The sequence below is a fragment of the Garra rufa genome, chromosome 23, assembly GCF_049309525.1.
Source record: "Garra rufa chromosome 23, GarRuf1.0, whole genome shotgun sequence".
In the NCBI taxonomy this organism is placed as follows: Eukaryota; Metazoa; Chordata; class Actinopteri; order Cypriniformes; family Cyprinidae; genus Garra; species Garra rufa.
The window spans coordinates 9,775,825-9,795,963 of NC_133383.1; the positions used below are offsets into that span (position 1 = coordinate 9,775,825).

At 36.0% G+C, this 20,139-nt stretch overlaps 2 protein-coding genes across 2 annotated transcripts; one reads left to right on the forward strand and one right to left on the reverse strand.

Moving 5' to 3' along the window:
* Positions 1–2,463, forward strand: LOC141298885 (GTPase IMAP family member 7-like). Its single transcript, XM_073829201.1, has 2 exons — positions 1–55; positions 1,715–2,463. Exons 1-2 carry the CDS (start codon positions 1–3, stop codon positions 2,461–2,463), a joined length of 804 nt encoding a protein of 267 aa, XP_073685302.1.
* A 2,388-nt stretch (positions 2,464–4,851) lies between these two features.
* On the reverse strand, positions 4,852–5,499 carry LOC141299340 (GTPase IMAP family member 7; the record flags this gene model as incomplete). The annotated part of the gene is made up of 1 exon (XM_073829695.1): positions 4,852–5,499. A coding segment is annotated over one exon (648 nt), but the record flags the coding sequence as incomplete, so codon positions are not given.
* Between the last annotated feature and the right edge of the window lie 14,640 nt (positions 5,500–20,139).

Sequence of the window (20,139 nt, forward strand, 5' to 3'; positions counted from 1 at the left end):
ATGGAATCTAGAGCCAGTTTCAGTGCCTCTGATGATAGTGGGCCATTTAGCATCTGTAAGTGATGTTCATCAAATTTGGGGAGGGGAAACTGCTAAAGAAAATACATTTTGTTGATAACTGGAGGAAGAATTATAAGTATATAGTTGTTCATAGTAAGATTTAAAGATCTGATTTATATCTTTGGTTTGAGTGTGTATGATGCCATCCTTCTTTATAGTGTATATATTTGCTCTAGAGTCCATCTGTTTAATCTGTAGCGCTAGTAATTTACTTGGTCTTTCCCCATTACCCAAGTTTTGTACGATGCATAATAAATTGGACTCTGTATAAGAGCAGCTCTTTTAACTCTGATTTAAGTGCATTTAATTATTTTCTTTTTGCTGACAATATGTATTTTTGAGATCCTGTTCCACCGCCTGAACTTGTCTCTCTCAATCCTACGGCCATTCCTAGACCTCTGACGAAAAGAGGAGAAAGCAATGCATTTTCCTCGAATAAAACATTTTGTTACCTCCCATAACACTTGAGGATTATTTGTCCAGGTGCTATTCAGTTCAATAAACTCTACTAGGGAGGTGCACAGTTGTGATAAATTCTTGTTCATGAAGTAGAGATGTATTAATAATACAGAGCAGCTTGTCCCTCATTCTTCCAAGAACCTTTTGATACATAGACTTTCCTGGCTGGAAGCAGCTATATCCAACCATGGCATTTCATATCAGCTATTTATCAGTGCTGTTTTGTCCTACCAGCACCCAAGTGACAACACTGTCATTGTCTGAAACCTGTACTGTTTTATTTTCTACTATGACAAATTAAAATGGTTTTCTCACAATAAACCCAATAGATAATTTTGAAGTAAAAATATAGAAACTGGCATAGAATACAAATAATGTTGAGAAATAAAGAAGCTGAAGAACAAAATCTTGAAAAAGCCAATCAAAAACTCAAACTAACTACTATGGTTTATCTTGTGGCATGTTGAATTTCCAGTCTGTTCACCAGGTTGCGAGAAACACCTCTGGTTATATCTGTGCTGAGGAGATACAGGAAAGTAGTGAGCAAATGAAAGTAAAAGCTGGCTTTGTACACATGCAAAAAAATTAACAGGTGGCGTCACAAGAAAATCTGGTACTAATAGGGTCACGTAAAAAATAGTTTGTCATTGTTGAGAGAAACTGTTGCTGAAGGAAATGGCTTTTTGCTGTTGTTGTCGTTCTCCTTTTCCGCCAGGTATGTTGTGTGCTAAAACTTTTGACTTGGGTAGTTTAGTATGGTTTGTAGTAAACTGTTGAAAGTTCAGAACTGCTCAAACATTTATCATGTTTGAATAGATTAAAATTTTGTGAGTAAATGGAAAATGTCTAATGTCTAAAGTCTACTGTCAAATAATCTGTGAAAGCAAACAAGGAATCTGCCAATTACTATTTGACAAAGGTTTGTAAAATAAAAAAAATGCATTTAAAAAAAAAAACAACTTCAACCAAAGCTCTAAGTCAGATAAGTGTAATTTGGAGGGATTTATTAATGAGTATTAATATGTGATGAGTATATAACAAAAAAAAAAAAAAATTATGTGATACAATGTAATAGCCCAGGCTTAAAATACAAAATATCAATACTTAATCATATACAATGTCTCAGGCATACCCTGCTCTGTCTCTGTATCCACCAAGGTATGTTTCATTATCTCTTTTTTTGCTGTGTTGATAGGTCTACCACTTCGCATAGTATTGATTGGAAAAACTGGAGTCGGAAAAAGTGCTGTGGGAAACACTATCCTTTATAGAAAGGTTTTTGAATCAAGTCCTTCTGCAAACTCTGTCACTGAGCGGTGCCAAAAAGCAACAGCCTATGAACAAAGAGAGGTTAATGTGATTGACACACCAGGAATCTTGGATACCAGCAAATCAAAAGACCTCATCAAAAGAGAAATCGTGAGATGCATTCAGGTTTCAGCACCAGGTCCTCATGTGTTCCTGCTGGTGATACAAATCGGCCGTTTCACTACTGAAGAGCAAAGATCAGTCCACGCCCTGCAAGAGCTCTTCGGAGAGGAAGCCTCAAAATATATGATAGTGGTCTTCACTCATGGAGATCAACTCGGTGCTCAAACTATTGAAGACTATGTGAAAAACGGCCATGCAGAGCTCCGTAATGTAATCCAGAGTTGTGGTAGTAGATATGTTGTTTTTGATAACACTAAAGTGAAGATTAAACCTCAAGTGTGGAAATTAGTTGAGAAAATTGATGAAATGGTGGCAGCAAATGGGGGAAAATGCTTCACTCAGGAAATGTTTAAAGAAGCAGAAGAAAAGATTCAGCAACAGAAAGTGGACAGAGCGGTTGCAGAGCTTCTGGAATATCAGTTTAGCTTTCTTGGGTCTCTTGACAACAGAGTTGCTTTGTTTCAACAAGTATTGATGGAAGGCATTCGCGAAGAGTTCGCTATTGCTTACTAAAGACTTACTAAACACTGTTACACAGTGCTGGACAGTGCTGTTACACAGTATTAATTTGACTGTGCAGCACAAATCAGAATGAATAATTATACCAAGCTTGTGAATCTAATATGAAGGCACTGTATTCTGTAGCACTTTTTGTTTTCTGAATTGCATCCAGAGGCTTTTATTTAGTTAACACATTCAGTCACAATATATCTGAGCTGCTAAATGTGATGGTGTGATTGATTGCATATGAAGATCCTTGGTTTATGCATAAATAGTTTTCAGACTTGGTTTAACACATGCAACGAATATTAACAATCAATCCAATTCAAGCAGAGCTAGAAAGTGTAATATTTGTACTTACATAGTGATGTAATATGTTATATAACTAGTTAGTTAAATGCCTGATTTACTGTAATAACATGTAACAAAATAATTTTAAGAACTCTCTTCATAACTGTAGACATACATGTATCACCATCTTTACCATTCTTTCTTTTTGAAGATTACATTTAGTAATCTATGACTGTTAATGTATAACATTTACGTATTAATACGTTTTGTAAGATATGCTAAGAATCAGTTATTGTCTGTATACTGTAACTGTAAAAGTGTTAAATGCAAGTAAAATGTTCATACTGTGAAATAAAAAGCTTGGGTTTTTATGTATAATGTGTTTCCATTTTTTTGCAGAGCACATCCATTTTTTACCATTAATTTTTTTTTTTTTTTTACAACAATAATATTTAAGGACTTCTTTGGCTTTTGACTAGGTGGAAAATTTGCATTTGTACATTTATGCATTTGCCTGACCTTTTTATCCAAAGCACATTAAGATGTTTTTTTTTATTCAAGACACATTTTACCAGTTGATGCATTTGCTTTACTATTTGAGTAACATGAATGCATGTGACCTTTTGAGTTCCCCACACGGAATTTCCTGTTGTTTCTCAGAAAACAGGTTTTAATCTTTGTGCCGTGCTGAAAATCCTTTACCTAATTTGGGCAAAAAATACCAGCCTTGTAAAATTATTTCTTATTGGGAATTATTTCTTTTGGGAACTGGTTAGGCCCCATTGATCTCAGCTAATTCATCTCACATCAGTTTTTGAGTGAACAAAACATTAGTGGATACATTTGGATAAATGAAATATATAATAATACGATAGCATAATGAGAAATTTAATGAGATTGACTTCTGTAGTATTTATATCCATACTATGGAAGTCAATGGGGACCAACAATTTTTCAGTTACCCACATTCTTCAAAAAAATATTCTTTTGTGTTCAGCACAAGAACGTAAAAAAAAATCTGTAGAAATTACAGTATTACTGGCAGGCGTTTGCCAGTAACTTACTGTAGATTTAAATTTATGTTATTTACTGGCAACAGTTTGTTCAAAGTTAATTGAACATTAAACATTAACAAGTCTTTATCTTTACAGAATAAAACTAAAATAACAGCCTCATGCAAAGCATTCTGGGAACCAAAATCTGAAGGAAAACAACTGAAAAAGGTTGATGAAGGTTTCTGGTTCCCAGAATGCTTTGCAGTAGGTTGTTAATTTATAGTTTCATTCTATAAAGACAAAGACTTGTTAATGTTTAATGTTCATTTAACTTTGAACAAACTGTTGCTAGTAAATAACAAAAATTAAAAATCTACAGTAAGTTACTGGCAAACAGCTGCAGAACTACAGCAATTTTTTTACAGTTTAGAACAAAACCTATAAATGATGACAAATTTTGGATGAACTATCCCTTTAAAATTCCAGTTCATAATATGATTATGTAAACTATTCTAGAGCACAACAAGAAAGGGGATTTTTTCTTTAATTAATGTTAACCACAACGCCACTGAGAAGAACAACGATCAGGAAAGGAAACAGTATATACCTGTATAACTTCTCTGCTTATCAAACACGCAGGATGTTTTTCAGAAGGAAGAAATTCTTCAGCTATTTCTTACAAGGAAGAAACTCTGTTTTTCACAGAAGGAAGGTTAATTATAGGCAGAGGTAACCACTCAACATGCGCATTCTTTTGCCGTCAACTTAAAAGGGAAAAAAACTTTTTAGCTTGAAACATCACTCAAGTATGTGGACTTGTGGGACGACATTTTCTTAATACTTTACCTCTGACTAGCACATATGCAGATGATACATTTTTTTTCATGGTACTGAGTTTCAGTGTTTTTTTGACCTAGTTGTTTCTATCTGATAAATGAAACAGTAGTGCATGAACAGGCTCTTTGAAGAAAATGCATATCTTTATTTGTACTTGATACATGCGACATAACACTGATATACAACAGTATATTGTTGGATTGTATCAAAAACAAACTAATGTTTTCAAATCAAACTACTAGCACAGAACAAAAGAATCAGTGAATCATGCCAGTGTCTACTGAATTTTGCAGTCTTTTTTCTCTGAATCCTTACAAAATGAGTAGTGCTCAGTGTCAGTATTTCCATTTTTCTTCTTCATTTCCAAAATCATCTCTAATAGCGTTTCAACCTGTGAAACATTGTGGTCGTTGTTGTTAAATGCATAACACCTTGACCCACAGGTTCTGATCAGCTCTTGCAATTGTGTATCAGTGTTTTTAATGTACTCTGCTAGAGTTTTCCCTCTTAATTTCTCCTTGCTAGTGAACAGAACAATGGTTTCTTTTACCACTTCTGCACCAAACGCTCCTTGTATGGTCTGAACTATTTCTCTCTCTCCGTCTGTGAAACGGCCAAGCTCCATGACCAGTAAATACACGTCAGGAGCTGGCTGAGCGAGCACTTTGCACTTCTTTATCTGTTCTTGTTGGTTTTTCAGATATTCTTCAAAGAAATCTGGGGTGTCAATGACCCTGATATTGATTCCACAAATAGTTTCCTCTGCCGTCTGGCACACATGTGTTACCGGCACCGAACTGGCATGCGATTCAAAATGACGTTTTCTGAGGATAGTGTTTCCAGTAGCACTCTTTCCACTTCCTGTCTGTCCCAGAAGCACGATGGTCAAGGCATTTTTCTTCTTGATAGCAGCTTGGTTGCCTCCTTAAATAGAAAATAAATTAAAATGCCATGTGTCAAAAGAAACTGAAAGCACAATAAAAATTAGTTTAATTTAATTTTGGTTTACACTGCATCTGCTATATTTTTTTAGATTTTCTGGGTAATAGGTGCAATAATGTATTTTTTTTCATTCAGTGACACTGAATAAAACGCTGTTTTTTCAAGCACCTGTCAAATCTGAGACTTCATAAAGTAAAGAAAACACCCAAACGGCACTGTTAAGTGTTTCTTTTATAACACTCGTATCTATTTGTGTCAATAGATTTCAATGCAAAGACCATTTCCTCAAAATGGGTTTTTTCTTCTACACTGAGCCATAAATCTCCACTTCAGTAGTACTTACACACATCAAACTTTAAATTTTTATTCCTGTTTATATCCTGAAGGTTTTTACAGAATAATTTGTTCATTTATAATTGTCTTGATTTTATACAACATTTTATTCCCCCAAAAATGGTACAGAATTGTTTTCTGTCTGTTCTAAGTATTTTCTAAAAATTAAACAAGAATTTTGAAAATGACTTTACAAACTAGAAATGTATGCAAACGAGCGCATATTTCATTAAATAATACCTCATTTGGATATTTTAACCTAACATTTAAAAAAAAAACTTGTAATACAAATTTTTTTGCAATTATCAATGTAATCAATTAACTGGGTATGTAAGGTGATAACTCTTTTTTTTTTTTACCCTATTCACCTGCAGTGTCTCACCTTAACTTGACTTCAACAAGGATTAGTGGATTCAGTCCAATGTGATTATTCATCCTCATCTGAGGTCTTGGTGTCATCATGTCACATGAGTTAAAATCTTCATTTTTCAAAGAATGTGTTGGCCTACATACAATATCTAAAATCTATACTGGTTCAATGTTCAAAACCAGTTTAGTGTTATCACTTTCTCTGCTTTCTTGTAGATTGAATACATTTTTTGCTTTACACTTAGACATTTTAAGTTTGTGTAAAGAATTAAACTGATTTAAATGCTACCAAAGCGAAGTTGTTTAGTCTGTCTTCTCTCTTTGCATGAAACGTGCTCCTCTACAAAGTCTAGAAAATGATTTAAGTGCGGATAGATCTTTCTTTCTTATAGAAATGCAGATTATGTCTAGATTTTTGTAATGTAGAATTATAGATAATAATATTATAATATATGTTACCTGATACACGCTCTTGTGGCACTGCTTCCTGTGGTCTCAATGTCTCCCTTTCTACAGATGTGGAATAGTATCCCCCATTGGTATTATTATGAATTTTTCCTGATACATGCTCTTGTCTCATTGCTTCCTGTGGTTTCCAGATCTCCCTTTCCACAGACAGGGATGAACTGCAGTTGGGGAGAAAATTAATTAATCGATGGATGGTCTGTGGAATGGATACAATCATGAGGATAAACTCAGATTTTTAGTCTTACCTTTTATGCTCGTACATGTGCAACTCAGACACACTCTTCCAACATGTATTCAGCTGTTTGATGAAGTCGCTTTGCTTCAGATTTTTGTTAAAATCACACACTTTCCATCCACTTTGATAGAGGACCCTTTCCAGGTTTGTATTTGTTACTTTGTTTGGCCTTGCTGATGTCTTATCATCACTACTTACCAGAACTAAAACAGTATTTTCTTTCATTTTCTTTCCGAACATCTGCTGAAAATGTGACAGTGTTTCTACATCCCTCTGAGAAACATGGTCACGTTGCAGAACATATAAAATCATATATGGACACCTAGATGATGTCTCCATATACCTCTTAATTACAGTCTGAGGCTCATTAATAACAGTAATCCATTGGATACCTATCTGCAGTGATGCCTCTTCATCAAATGTGGACTGCTCAGGCAGGAAATGTTCAAACCCAAGAATATTATTTCCCACTAGACACTTACACCACCTGTTTGCACCCAGCAGAAAAAATGCCTCCACAGAACTCTTCAGTGTGGCCATCTCCTGCAAAGAAGCCCACAAAAGCATTTAAGATTAGTAAATGCACACTAACATGAATTAATGAGCAACATTTTTAGTTAATTAAGATATGTATTCCCTTGGAATCAGACTTCAAACATTGTTATTGCTAGTACCACACACTATCAGTTGAGTTAAAGCTGAGCTTGAAATCACAGCTGTATAACATCAGTAAGTCTCTAAAACACGCTCAAATAAATAAATGTTTAAAAGATTCCTCACTATTGAGCCCTAGCTATATAAATTAAAACACTTTAGAGGCTTACCTTTTAACATGCTGAAATCAGCATAAAGTTTCAGATTATTTCACTAAAAACAGACAAGTATTTTTTTGAAAGATAATTTCTGGTAAGCGTTTGAACTGAAAGTGAAAATCCAGTAAGTTTTTTTTTTTGAATTCTGAAAAGGGGTGGATCACCATAAACACCTCTGAATGTACTCACTAAAAGCACTGTTGAGTTCAAATTACATTCTGAAGATTACAAAAATCCATTTCAGGTACAGAGGTATTTAAAAACTTGTATGTAAAGTGTTTATGGATAGTCTGTTTTTTTTTCTCCCATAAAATGTAAAATTAATTCTTAGAAATAAATAATTTCCCGAAAAAAAAAAACTACATGATTTTTGGGTGAGCTATCACATAGTACTATAAGGTAAAGTGTATAATTTCTGTGCCACTGTAGGCCAAAATGTTAAGCCTATTGGAAAAATAATTATAGTTTTCTTGCTTTCTGAGCTAGAAATTGGCATGCCTAAAGCAGTCTAGTGTTTTGTGAGCACCATGCAACCACAGTGTTTTTAACCATAAATGTTTTATTTATTTGTCTCTATCAAGTATGCCGTAGCACACACATCATGAACAGTGAAGCCAGAACATTTGATCGCCCCCTCGTGGCTAGTTTCAGTATAGTTCATAAACTCCACTGTCTCCATATACTGGGACGTGAGCCAAACTAAAAAAAAGACCATCTTTTGTCCATTCTTTTTTTTCTTCTTTTTTTTCTTTTCTTTTTTTACAATCCATGGTCTCTATATTTATAACTGTGATAGAAATATTTTACTATCAGAAAAAATTACACCCTGACCCTTCACCTTTAATGTCAGGGTTCCCATCACTGAAAACTGTCCAGATTTTTCTAACAGTTTATTAACAACTTTTTACTCCTATCAGTGGTTGATGGGATTGCGATCATTTTGCCATGTTTTATAAATCTGGGCCCGTATTCACAAAACATCTTAAGGCTAAAAGTAGCTCATAACTTGCCGATTTAGGTGAAAATCTTAAAAATAAGGGGAGTGTCAGTCCTATCCTCTCTGCTGAAAAAAAACCCCAATCATCACAGAAATTCTAATTGTTTCCACTACAAATACCATTACAAATATTTAGGGCTGTCCCCGAATAGTCGAAGATTCGATGCATCGATATGCGGAGCCTGATTCGACCACCGATCTCACAGTCGAATCTTCGCGGGTGAAACGAGCATCATACCATTTTGGCAATATGGGGGAGCTCAATGTCAAATTGCACACAGAACTACTGATTTTGTACGGTTATATTAAGCTATATACAGCCTTTGATTATGATAATGCAGTAAAAACAAAAGTGAAAAGAAAGAAGCGTTCAATAAATAGGTAATAAATAATAAATTTGGAGGAGCCTTTTTTGAATGGTTTTCTGTTGGCACTGGCAGTGAGCGTTCTGCGCTCTGTTTATGCGCCCCCGCGGTGCCTCGCTTTTTCGCCGTCTGCTGCGCCTCGCGTTTTTGCAGGAGCGCTCTGAGCGCCTGAAGTTCAAAAAAAATAAATAAAATCAACTCTGAGCGGAAAAACGCCCAACGTCATTCACGTTCTTTTCCATTGTCCAATCGAATGAATGGAGACGCGGGTCTTCTGTTGTGATGGCGAAAGTTTACCGTCGCTTAAAAAGTCCGGAGACTGCAAGAAATGGAGGAGAAACATTTGGTGTCTATCGTGGGTAATCAGGAGCTGTATTATTTAGGGTTTCTGCTAATATGACAGTTTACTTAACAGCAAAAAACTAAGATTTTAGAGCGTTCGCGCTATGATCCTTTGATTTGACTGACAGGACAGCTGTTTTGGTCGTTGCTTAGCAAAAAAGGCAGTGCTGTGCGCCTCGCGTTTTTAGAACTAAAAGACGCGTTCTGTGTTTTTATTTAAACCTAAATAAGTTCGTCTGTCAGTTGGAAGGTAGTTTTGGTCGCTTTATTAAAAGTTGTTGCTGTGTGCAGTGTGTAAAATAAAATAAAAATTGTTTTACCCTCCTGCTGACTATAATGTCGTGCATCTTTCAACCCATTCACACACACACACAGGCCTAGATGATTCGACTATCGGTCGACTATAGAAAGATTCGAAAATTCTGATTCGACTATGAAAATTCATAGTCGGGGACAGCCCTACAAATATTCCAAACCATCAACTTTTAACCATTAAAATCATTAATAAAAGGTTTCCTGTACTGTTTTTTGGGACATATTCCATTAGGATTTAGTGGTTTTAACAAGCCACCAATAGAAGGTGACCAATTATCAGTAGAGATTAACAGGCACCATTACAGTAACCATTAAAACCAACACAATTTCTAATAACCAGTAAAAACATTACAGTTTTTTGTGATGGTTTCCATTTTTTTATATCATTTTTTTTGCAGGGCTAAAATGGCTGTTGCCTGCAATCTGCCTCGAAATGTAAACATTTTAGGAACATGTTGCATTTATTGGCACGCATATGTTTTCCCACGCATCTTTTTTGGTTTTGGAGGTTATCCGTACTCCAGATTTTCATTTGATTATATCCCTGTTTTCATTAACAGGTTAGGTAAGAAGCTGTTCTTAAGTCCAGTTTGGTTTCTTTTACGTTTGCATGTCTTGTATCAGCCATGATTATTCTAGTCGGTCAATTAAAATTATGTTTATATGCATATCTGCTGTTTATGAGAAGCACACATGTAAGAGGCTGACAATTAGCTGAACATATACTTGTTTAATTATTGACACTAATTGACATTAGTGGCAACATCTTTATTTTTAAACCTTTATTTGAATATGGCAACATCATATCGCCCTCCACAATATTTCTATGAACAAATCTCTGACAGAGACCCTTGCCCAGTGTTGCCAGATTGGAAATGTCCAAGTATCGTACCAGAAGCTCAAAATTATCGTATTTGGGAGAAAATTATCGTATTTGAGTCAAACATTCAAAATAAAGATATTTATCTAGATGTTACAGCTATTTATCCTTTTCAGCACTCATTTTCTATACTTTATTGCAATGCTAAACTAATTATATTACCCGAGTCAAACGTTCAAAATACAGCTATTAATCTAGATGTTACAGCGATTTATCCTTTTCAGCACTCATTTTCTATACTTTATTGTTAAACTAACAACTTCAGTTTTGAAACAACTGACCTAAGTGCGACAGGAACGTCAACTTGTGCTCGTGAGAGAGAGCCATTCTCCACGATGATATTGGTTGAGAAGACGTAAGATTGGATGAAAGACATGCGTAACGCCACGTTCACGTCTCCTCACAATCATGAAGGTAGACGTAGGATCCACACAGCTAGATCTTTGAGAATAGAAGCTCTATAATTACAACGATGGTGTCACAAAATTCTGAAATTATCGTACATTGTGGTATTATTGATCGTACATCGTACAGAGGTCAAAATTATGGTACAAATACGATAATTATCGTACGTCTGGCAACACTGCCCTTGCCCTATCAGCCAATCACTGTGTGCATAGTTAATAAGCATGCTGACATCATCCACAGCAATGAGGTCAACCCCGCCCCTTACTCTTAGTTTAAGGGCGAATTCCAAACGGCTATTTTGCGCCCTTCTAGGGCACTTCTAGAAGGGGACGCCATTTGTAGGGACGTTCCAAACGAAAGTGAGCAACTTAATCCCTTCACGAAGGGCCCTTCCAGAAGGCCGTTAGCGAAGGGAACATTCCATGGTCACTTCACGGAAGTGATTTCCGTTAGTGATCACGTTTGCGCAGCGTTGTCAAGGTAACATTTCGTCAGTCATTCCCTTCGCCAAGGGAGTTCCAAACGGTTAAAAGAGACATAAATGCCCTACTCCCTTAAAAGAACTCACTTCAAAGGGATCTGCCCTTCGGAGGGAGTAGGGCGTAGGGATGCGCACTTCCATTTGGAATTTGCCCTAAGACTTCTCTCTATTCCTTAGTAAAAGTTTATCTCAGCAGCTTTGTGAATAGGTTTTAAGAGAAAACTCTTAGCTAAAAACTTTTACTGCAATTTATGAGAACTCTTAGTGGTTAGATAAAATGTTTTGTGAATACAGGCCCTGGTTCTTAATTGAATAGATTATACTCTTTGTGATCTCTATAGAATGATTTTAAAAAAAAAATAGTTTTCTGAATAATTGAGAAATTCATGGAAGTTAATAAAATGTTAATATTGGAGTGTGGAGTAACTTTTAACTCTGTAACGATCCATTTTTATTTAATCCACGGTGACCAGACTGGTCATGTGACTTTAGTTTACCCAATGAAAGGTGGCCTGTAGAATACAAATATTTTTATAGGTTAGTGATATGAAGGGAGTACCGTTTTATTCTATTTATTTATTTATTTATTGATTGATTTTCTAAAGTTGTACTATTCGTTTATTTAAATATAAAATTTTTGAAGATGACCAAATTAATTAGTGCATTATGTAACGGTAGTCTGCCTATAGGGGGAGCTCTCGCGAGTCGTGACAGGTTTAAAGTTACTCCCCTCAAGCCTGAGGACAGCATGCTTGAGGGGAACATCGCCTCAGCGTTTGTTTAATTTATAATCTACCATTTCAGGTAGAAAGTTATTTAAAAACACAATATACAGTCAAAAGTCGTGTCTATGTGTATTTATAAACGTAGAGGAATGTTATTGTAGCGAACATTCAACATTTGACCGACTAACCGAACTATACCTTGTCATTTAACTCAATGGGCGGTGTACACCTGAGGTTTGCTTGATGGTTTTTGTCAAAGGTACATTTAATTTGACTTGTTTTACAACTTTTGCCAGTCAAGAATCATTTCGTGCATATTTAAGGCCCTTTAGTCTTGCAATACGTGGTATGAAAGTATCTTTTTAGGGTGAACGCGGCAATAACCACCTGAGGGGAGACATTTTGGGGATTTGGTTTCAAATAATCTCCTGTTTTACAAACAAAGCTCTTTTAAACAGTTTATACAGCAAAGACTGTTAATGTATTTGTAAACATTTAAGAATGTTACTCCGCGAAAATTAATCCCTTTAGTCGTTGTTTTGTTTGACGGACCGTTAAACAGTGCTTTGTTGTTGAAGTGTTTGTTTGTTTGTTGTAGTGTAATAGATTAAAGGTAAGCTTAAATAGGATAATCGTTCTCTTTGCCTAAAAATATGTGTAAGTTGTATTTACTCCTAAATTCAAATGAAACAAATTACACTGTACTTCAGAAAGCATTGTGTTGTACGTTATAAATTATTTGCTATGTGCAAGATTTTCTTTTGAATAACTCCTGCTTGAGTTTCTAATTTGGTAATCATTTTCCCTCTTTTGTGACTCCAGCAACAGGCCTTCATGAGATCTTTGGAACAAAAGCTTCACTGATCTTGAAGAACAGAACTCAAGAGAATATAAATTGGACCCACCACTGTGCAAGCCAACGAAAAAGGTAAGGACAATTTAAAATCAAAGGGATAGTTTAATCACCCAAAAATTTAAATTCAGTTAGCATTAATGCACACTCATTTTGTTCTAAATCGGTATAACTTTGTTTCTATTGGGGACCAAAAAAGAAGACTTTAAAAAAAAATATCCAATAGTTTTTTTCCCCATTAAAAATGAAGGAAGAGAAATGCTTGATATGAATTTACATTTTTGGGTGAACTATCGCATTAAATATTATGGTGGAGAGGTGATGTGTGTAATTTCTGTACCACTGGTGGCCAAAATCATATTGCAAAAACACTTATAGTTTTTAGTTATAAACTAGACATTGTCATGCCTAAATCAGTTTAGTGTTTTTAGGGCACCATGTACTTACAGTGTATACCCAGCAATGGCTAAATTATATCTGTCTTTGTCAAGTGTGCCTCGGGCATCCTGAAAGTGAAGTCAAAACATTTTGATCGCCCTCTCGTGGTTAGTTGTAGTATAGATCATAAACTCCATATAAACAATAGGACTTGAGCCAAACTGAAAAAAGAAGTGTTGCCTGTCTTTTTTATATTTACATAACTGTGATGGAAGTGTTTTACTGTCAGAAAAAAAATTACACACGTCACCTTTAATGTCAGGGTTCCCACAGTAATGGAAAACGTGGATTTATTGTTTTAATATTCTGGTTTCCAAACCTGGACAAGTAATATAAATGTATACTTATTATAGTAAATAGACATGCTTCTATGCTCAGTGTTAAAATATTCAGGGACAGATTTACTAACAGCTTACTAGCAACTTTTCACTCCTATTAGCACACTTAAAGGATTGTGCTAATATTCACTGTTTAGTAAATCTGGCCTTTAATTGTATAGATTATACTCTTTGTGATCTCCGTTTTTAATCATTATTTAGTCTTTCAAATAATTGAGAAATTAATGAAAATCTATTATTGATATTCATGGTGAATAAACACTGATCAGCCACAACATCAAAACCACTTGCTTAATATTATGTGGGTCCGACTTGTGACGCTAAAACAGCTCTCGTACCTCTAGACTTCACAAGAACTCTGAATGTGTCCTGTGGTATCTGGCACAAAGACAATGGCAACAGATCCTTTAAGTTGCAGGTGGCAAGGTCAGGATTGGATTTGTTGGTTAAACATGTGGCATGGCCTCCAAATTATCCAATCTTTGGAATATGCTGGATATTCCATTGGATAATTTGGAGGCCACGCAACACCTTTAACCCTTTGTCATATTAATTTTTGCAGTGTGTCAGGTTGCATTATCTTCCAAAAAGAAGCCACTGCCTTTCTTTTTTATAGTGATCCTGCTGCCATCTCTTTCCCTGGCATTGTCAGCGGTGGGGTTATCATGGGCACCAGCCTGTGGCTGTGCATCCCTTTACACAGTGTACTGTGATGCACTGTTGTCTGACACCTTTCTATTCTGGCCAGGATTAAGCTTTTTTAGCAATTTGAGGTAAAGTAGCTCTTCTTTTGTGACCACATCTGCTTTGTGAGCTTTCTTTTTTGTGATCCTGCTGCTGGTTCACCATTTGTCTGTCCTTGGACTAGGGATGCACGATAAATCGAATGCGATATAGAGGCACGTTTAGTCAATGAAGCCGGTACTTTGATTAGTAGTAAATCTCCATCACGTGTGTTCCGCTGGAGCGGCAATTAATACACAGAGACGTAAATCACTGACAAGACACGCCAAATCGCGCTCAAAATCGAATTCGATTTTAAGCGCGATTTGGCGTAGCTTGTCAGTGATTTACGCCTCTGTCTGAACACTCCAGCTGAACGCACGTGATGGAGATTTACTATTAATCAAAGTACCGGCTTCATTGACTAAACGCGCCTCATAATCGCCTTCGATTTATCGTGCAGCCCTACCTTGGACCACCTTTGGTAGGTACTGTCAAGGGATGCTCTGTTCAGTATTTTTGCAGCCGATACCAAGTACCGATTTGTGTCGTGTCACTAATGCCAATTCTGATGCCTTGAGCTTTAGATAACTGATATGTAATCTCTCTGATCAACATTCATCTTATTTCAGATAAAGTATTACTAAAATGTTGCTTTTGTTATATTTTGTTACATTTTTACAGTAATTATGTAATATATGTAATGTAACTATTGTTTTAATGGAGTAATACATAATCACTCATTATACAGTGAACATTTTAATATGCCTTCAAAATTGGGTTTATGCCTAAGGTGTGCAATTATTTTCAGGGTAACGTGCACGGCGAACATAGTTCCTGGCAGCTCTTGACTGCATTACTTGTCCGGATCACTTCGTGACATAATTTTAGTTATTTGAAAGATCCTTACAGCCTAAAACAGCAAAATAACCAAAACCCACAACGACACTGGCAGAACTAAATACAGTAAACCATAAGATAAAATACGACAGATTATTTCCATGTTTTAGCCACAAAATTACGTTTTATTATGTACAGAAAGCACATACTCTATTTCTCCCACTCTCCTTTACTGACGCACACATATACAGTTAAGCACACACGTTAACATATGCACTAATGTTGTTATCGCTGCTCTGACCATTAACAACAAAACTATGTGACATTTCTCACAAGCGAGGTAACAACGGCGCTGTATTCACGTCCGCAGGCATCACGTTATTAAATTGCGATCAGTTCATAAGATCGGCCAAGTTTAGTGAATACCGTTTGAGTCATAAAATTTGATTATCGGCCGATACCAATCTCCAACAGATCGATCGGAGCATCCCTAGTACTAACCACTGCATAATGGGGTAACACCACAAGCCTTGCTACTTTGGAAATGGTCTGAGGCCAGTTGTCTAGCCATCACTTCTTGGCTCTTGTTTTGGCTCTTTGCCTGCATATTATTCCTTCTTCTAACACATGAAATTCAGTTACTTACTATTCACTTGCTGCATAATACTGTATTTATCACACCTTGACAGGTGCCACTATAACAATTTAATCAGTGTTATTAACTTAATGTTGTGACTGATCAGTGTATATTCTTCTAGGTATGCTTGACTGAATAATATTTCATATAGATTTGGAACTACAAATTCTTTCACATTTACATACACCCATGTAGGACTGGAAGTGTCATAGAAAAATCATTGACATTCACAAGTAAATATATTGTGGGAACCCTGTAATTTGAACATTGTATGTATGTGAGGCTTGGAGAAACGAAGGTAGGTAGATATGTACTCATCGGCGTCATCATATCTAAGAAGAAAAGGACGAACATTTGAGCAATCCTGTCAAGTTAAGGTATGTGTTAAAAGGAAAAGAGAGTCAAAGGTCAACCTGGCCTTCAGTGTTCTCTGCACTTTACTGATGATAGAATGATTCTCTTGTGATCAATCAACACTTTTACCTTCTTTTGGACTGTTATTTACGTGTCTGACAAAAATGTGTAATGCTCTAGAGAGGCTATTAGCACTTATCACAAATGTTTGGCATCCTTAATGATGTCTCCTCCTTCAGTGTAAAATTAGTTGTTCAAGGAAAACCGAGTCAAAGTTCAGCCTTGTCTCTAGGGTCCTCTGTGCTTGCCTTATGATGCAATAATTCTTCTCTTTTGTGACCAATCAGCACTTTTACCGTGCCCTGTTTTGTGTTAAATTGTGTAACTCTCTTGAGAGTCTGTTAGCACTTGTCACAGACCTTTGTCATTTGTAGTCTCATTAGACTTGCTGTTGAAGCCTAACAATGAGAGGTGTTATGTAAACTGACTTGAGCTGATGCAACCAGAGCTGTCGTAGAGATTGTAGCTGAAATCCCTTCCCATTGGGAGCGGGTTACTCATCATTATACTAATACACTTTTGTTTATCTTGTATGCTGAAATATATAGTTTAAATGACTTTGTCTTTTTTTCTGACAAGTATTTCAATTTCTATGTACATAAACACCATCTTACTTCAGTCTTATTTTTTTAATTAGAGTTTCACTTGCTGTTTGGCTTTCTTGGTTCTTTTAGTCTGGACCAAAAAAAAAAAAAAAAAAAAAAGATACCCTTAGTCCTGGTTTGCTTAGCATTTACACAAACATTTTTAACAATAAAACTAAAGATCCAAAACAAAGGGCATAAGGCTGCAGTCATAACCTGATTGGGCAGCTTTTATGACCTATATTTTGTAAACTTATGAAACATCCAAAACTGCTGTGTGCTGGGCTTGTTGTATGAAGTCCATATGTTGGTATTTTTTTACCAGCTGCTAACTTTAATTGTTAAAGTTATTATTATAATTATTAAATTGTGTAAGGGCCAAAACAGGAATCTCTCAGTTACACACGCACAGTGATCAGCTGTAAGGAGGCCGTGGTTCAGACACTTGTACCAAACATTAATGGCCAACATAGCATAATGAGGTTTTGTTTTATGGGAGACAAGATTGTGTTATTTTTCCGAAACAGCCAAAAGCATATGAAGCTCATAGCAGATATTGAGCAGTTCAACAGCATGAGCCCTGTTGCTATTGTTTGTGCAGTTTGTGACCTTCATCATTACAGATGTTGTCTTTGTATCACACAGCCGAATCATCCTGGTCTGTCTCCATTGTGGCTACCCAACCATTTCGAGTAATGGTGTTGTTGATTCAAATGACAATATTGATTATTCTGTTTTGTAATGTAAAGTGATGGCTATAAAAATGTGGCCCTGAAACAAAGACCTTTTTTGTGATGCATAGAACATTTTGTTTGTGAGATATACAGAAAATATATTTTGCTTTCTTGGTGGCAAAGCAAGAAAGATGGCCTTATGGCTCTATAATAGAGTATTGGTGGATTGTAAGGATGTAACGATGTTATCAATATTGTGATATCACGATAGCAAAGGTCTTCTGGGCAAAAAGTGTAGTTTTTAAAATATATTTAAACTTCTTATTCTAACATAAAAGGTCTTTAAAGTCGTGTTTCAGGGCGTCATGCTTTGACACAAAAATGAACTAAAACTGTAAGCACAATAGGGCTTAATCGCTTCATCCAGTCTGTTTCGCTGTAAGGTTCAAAGCAAAGCGCACATGTTGTTGTAGTGATCAACTCGTGATTCTGTGTTTTCCGCGTCTTAGAACGTCTCTGTTCGCAGTGAATGAATGCAGTGAACTTGTTTACTACATATACTGTGAGTTAAGCGTGCGTTTGGTAACACAACATTTTTGTAGCAGATGATGACGACATTTCACTAGATTTGTAGTGAGATGCGTTTTTGTAAGCTTGTTTTCACTAAAGCTGGAGTTTTCCTTCACAATAAAAGCTGCAGTTTCTATCAAATAAAAACCTAAAATTGCAGTATGAATTGTTGACAGCTAGCGGTTTAATTGAGTAACGTTACTGCAGTCCAAATTCAAATCTCTTTCAAGTGTAGAAATTAGGAAAGTATTGTAATTTCTCTACTGTAGTGTAAAGCAAAGTGCAATAGTCTTACAATATGTGGCTATTACTGTCATTGTTGTTAATATAATTACTATATTTGGATTAGTTTGGCTTCCTAAAATACCAAAGTGAATGTAATTTAGACTTGAGGCATTATATCACACACACACAAAAAAAAGGTTGAGTCCCCATTAAAGGTCACGAACAAGTTAATTCACTGAAATATTCTTAGTTAAGAATATGGGTTAATAAGTGCATTAGATTAGTGTGTGTGTTTGTGTGTATGTGTGTGTATATATATATATATATATATATATATATATATATATATATAAATAAATAAATAATATTAGGGATGCACAATATTTATCGGACAGATAAATTATCGACCGATGTGGGTAAAAATTACATCATTTTTATTGCTGGTAAATCAATCAATCAGTCTGGTTTATCTGAAATTCATCTGCTTTCCGAGTGCAAGTGACTGCAGCTGTAAACTTCAGTGACTCTCGGACTTTGTCGCGTGTAATACGTCATCATCTGTGTCGCCATCATAGTCTTCGCGGGTCTGGAAGTTTTTCGCGGTGGCAGAGGAGGACGATGCTATTGCTATTTGCAACACATTTTTAGCAAGGATTCTGAGAGGAGGTAAAAAGCTGTCAAGTTTTAACACAACAAATCTCACTTCAGAGCTCGTCATCGCGGTGAATCTGTTTTAGGGGCCGTTCACATGTCTAGGCATGGGATGATAACCGGTTTCAAGGTTTACCGCGGTTTGAAAAAGTCACGGTTTCACAACCGCAAACAAAAAAAGTTATACCGTTCCTACGATATATGCATTTTCTGTGTCGTCAAAGTGAAAGCGCAGGACTCCCTACTAGGTTGTGCGTGTGCGTATCTGCAGCGAAAACAATGCAGACCCTCCCCCACCGGTTAGTGCTGCATGCTCGTGTCTGTGATTGTGCACGTGGTCACTGAGACTCAGCAGTTATATAAGTTCAGGATGGCCGAAGGAGGGGAATCCCCACAACACAGAGTGGGGAATAGCAGACTATATGTACTAACGTTACGTTTCTGTGATTGAGCATTAGTACAACAATTAAGTTAAAGTGAAATCACGTCTTTGCTTTTAAGCCTTCTGCCACGTTAAAGGTGCAGTGTGTATGTTTTTGCGGCATCTAGCGGCGAAGTTGTGAATTGCAACAGTCCACCGCTCACCCCTCCCTTTACAGAACTACGGAAGACAATACAGGATTAAAATCTCACCTTTTTGACAGCAACGAATAGTGAGATTTCTTTTAAAACATAATTTAAGGAATTATATTTACTTAATCATTCAATAAAACTATATTATTTGGTTGCTGCACACATTCATAATATGATCAATAAGAAGCTTTAACAGACATTTGTACATCTGTCGTTACTCCATGATGCACTTTTCATTTTTTCCAGGTTGACAAATGTCAAAGCATTATATTTATTTAGAATTGTGGTGCCTTAAATAAAAAATACAAAAAATAAAAACATTTTTGAAGAGTCAGGACTGATGTTTGCAATGATTGTTAGATCCAGATATATA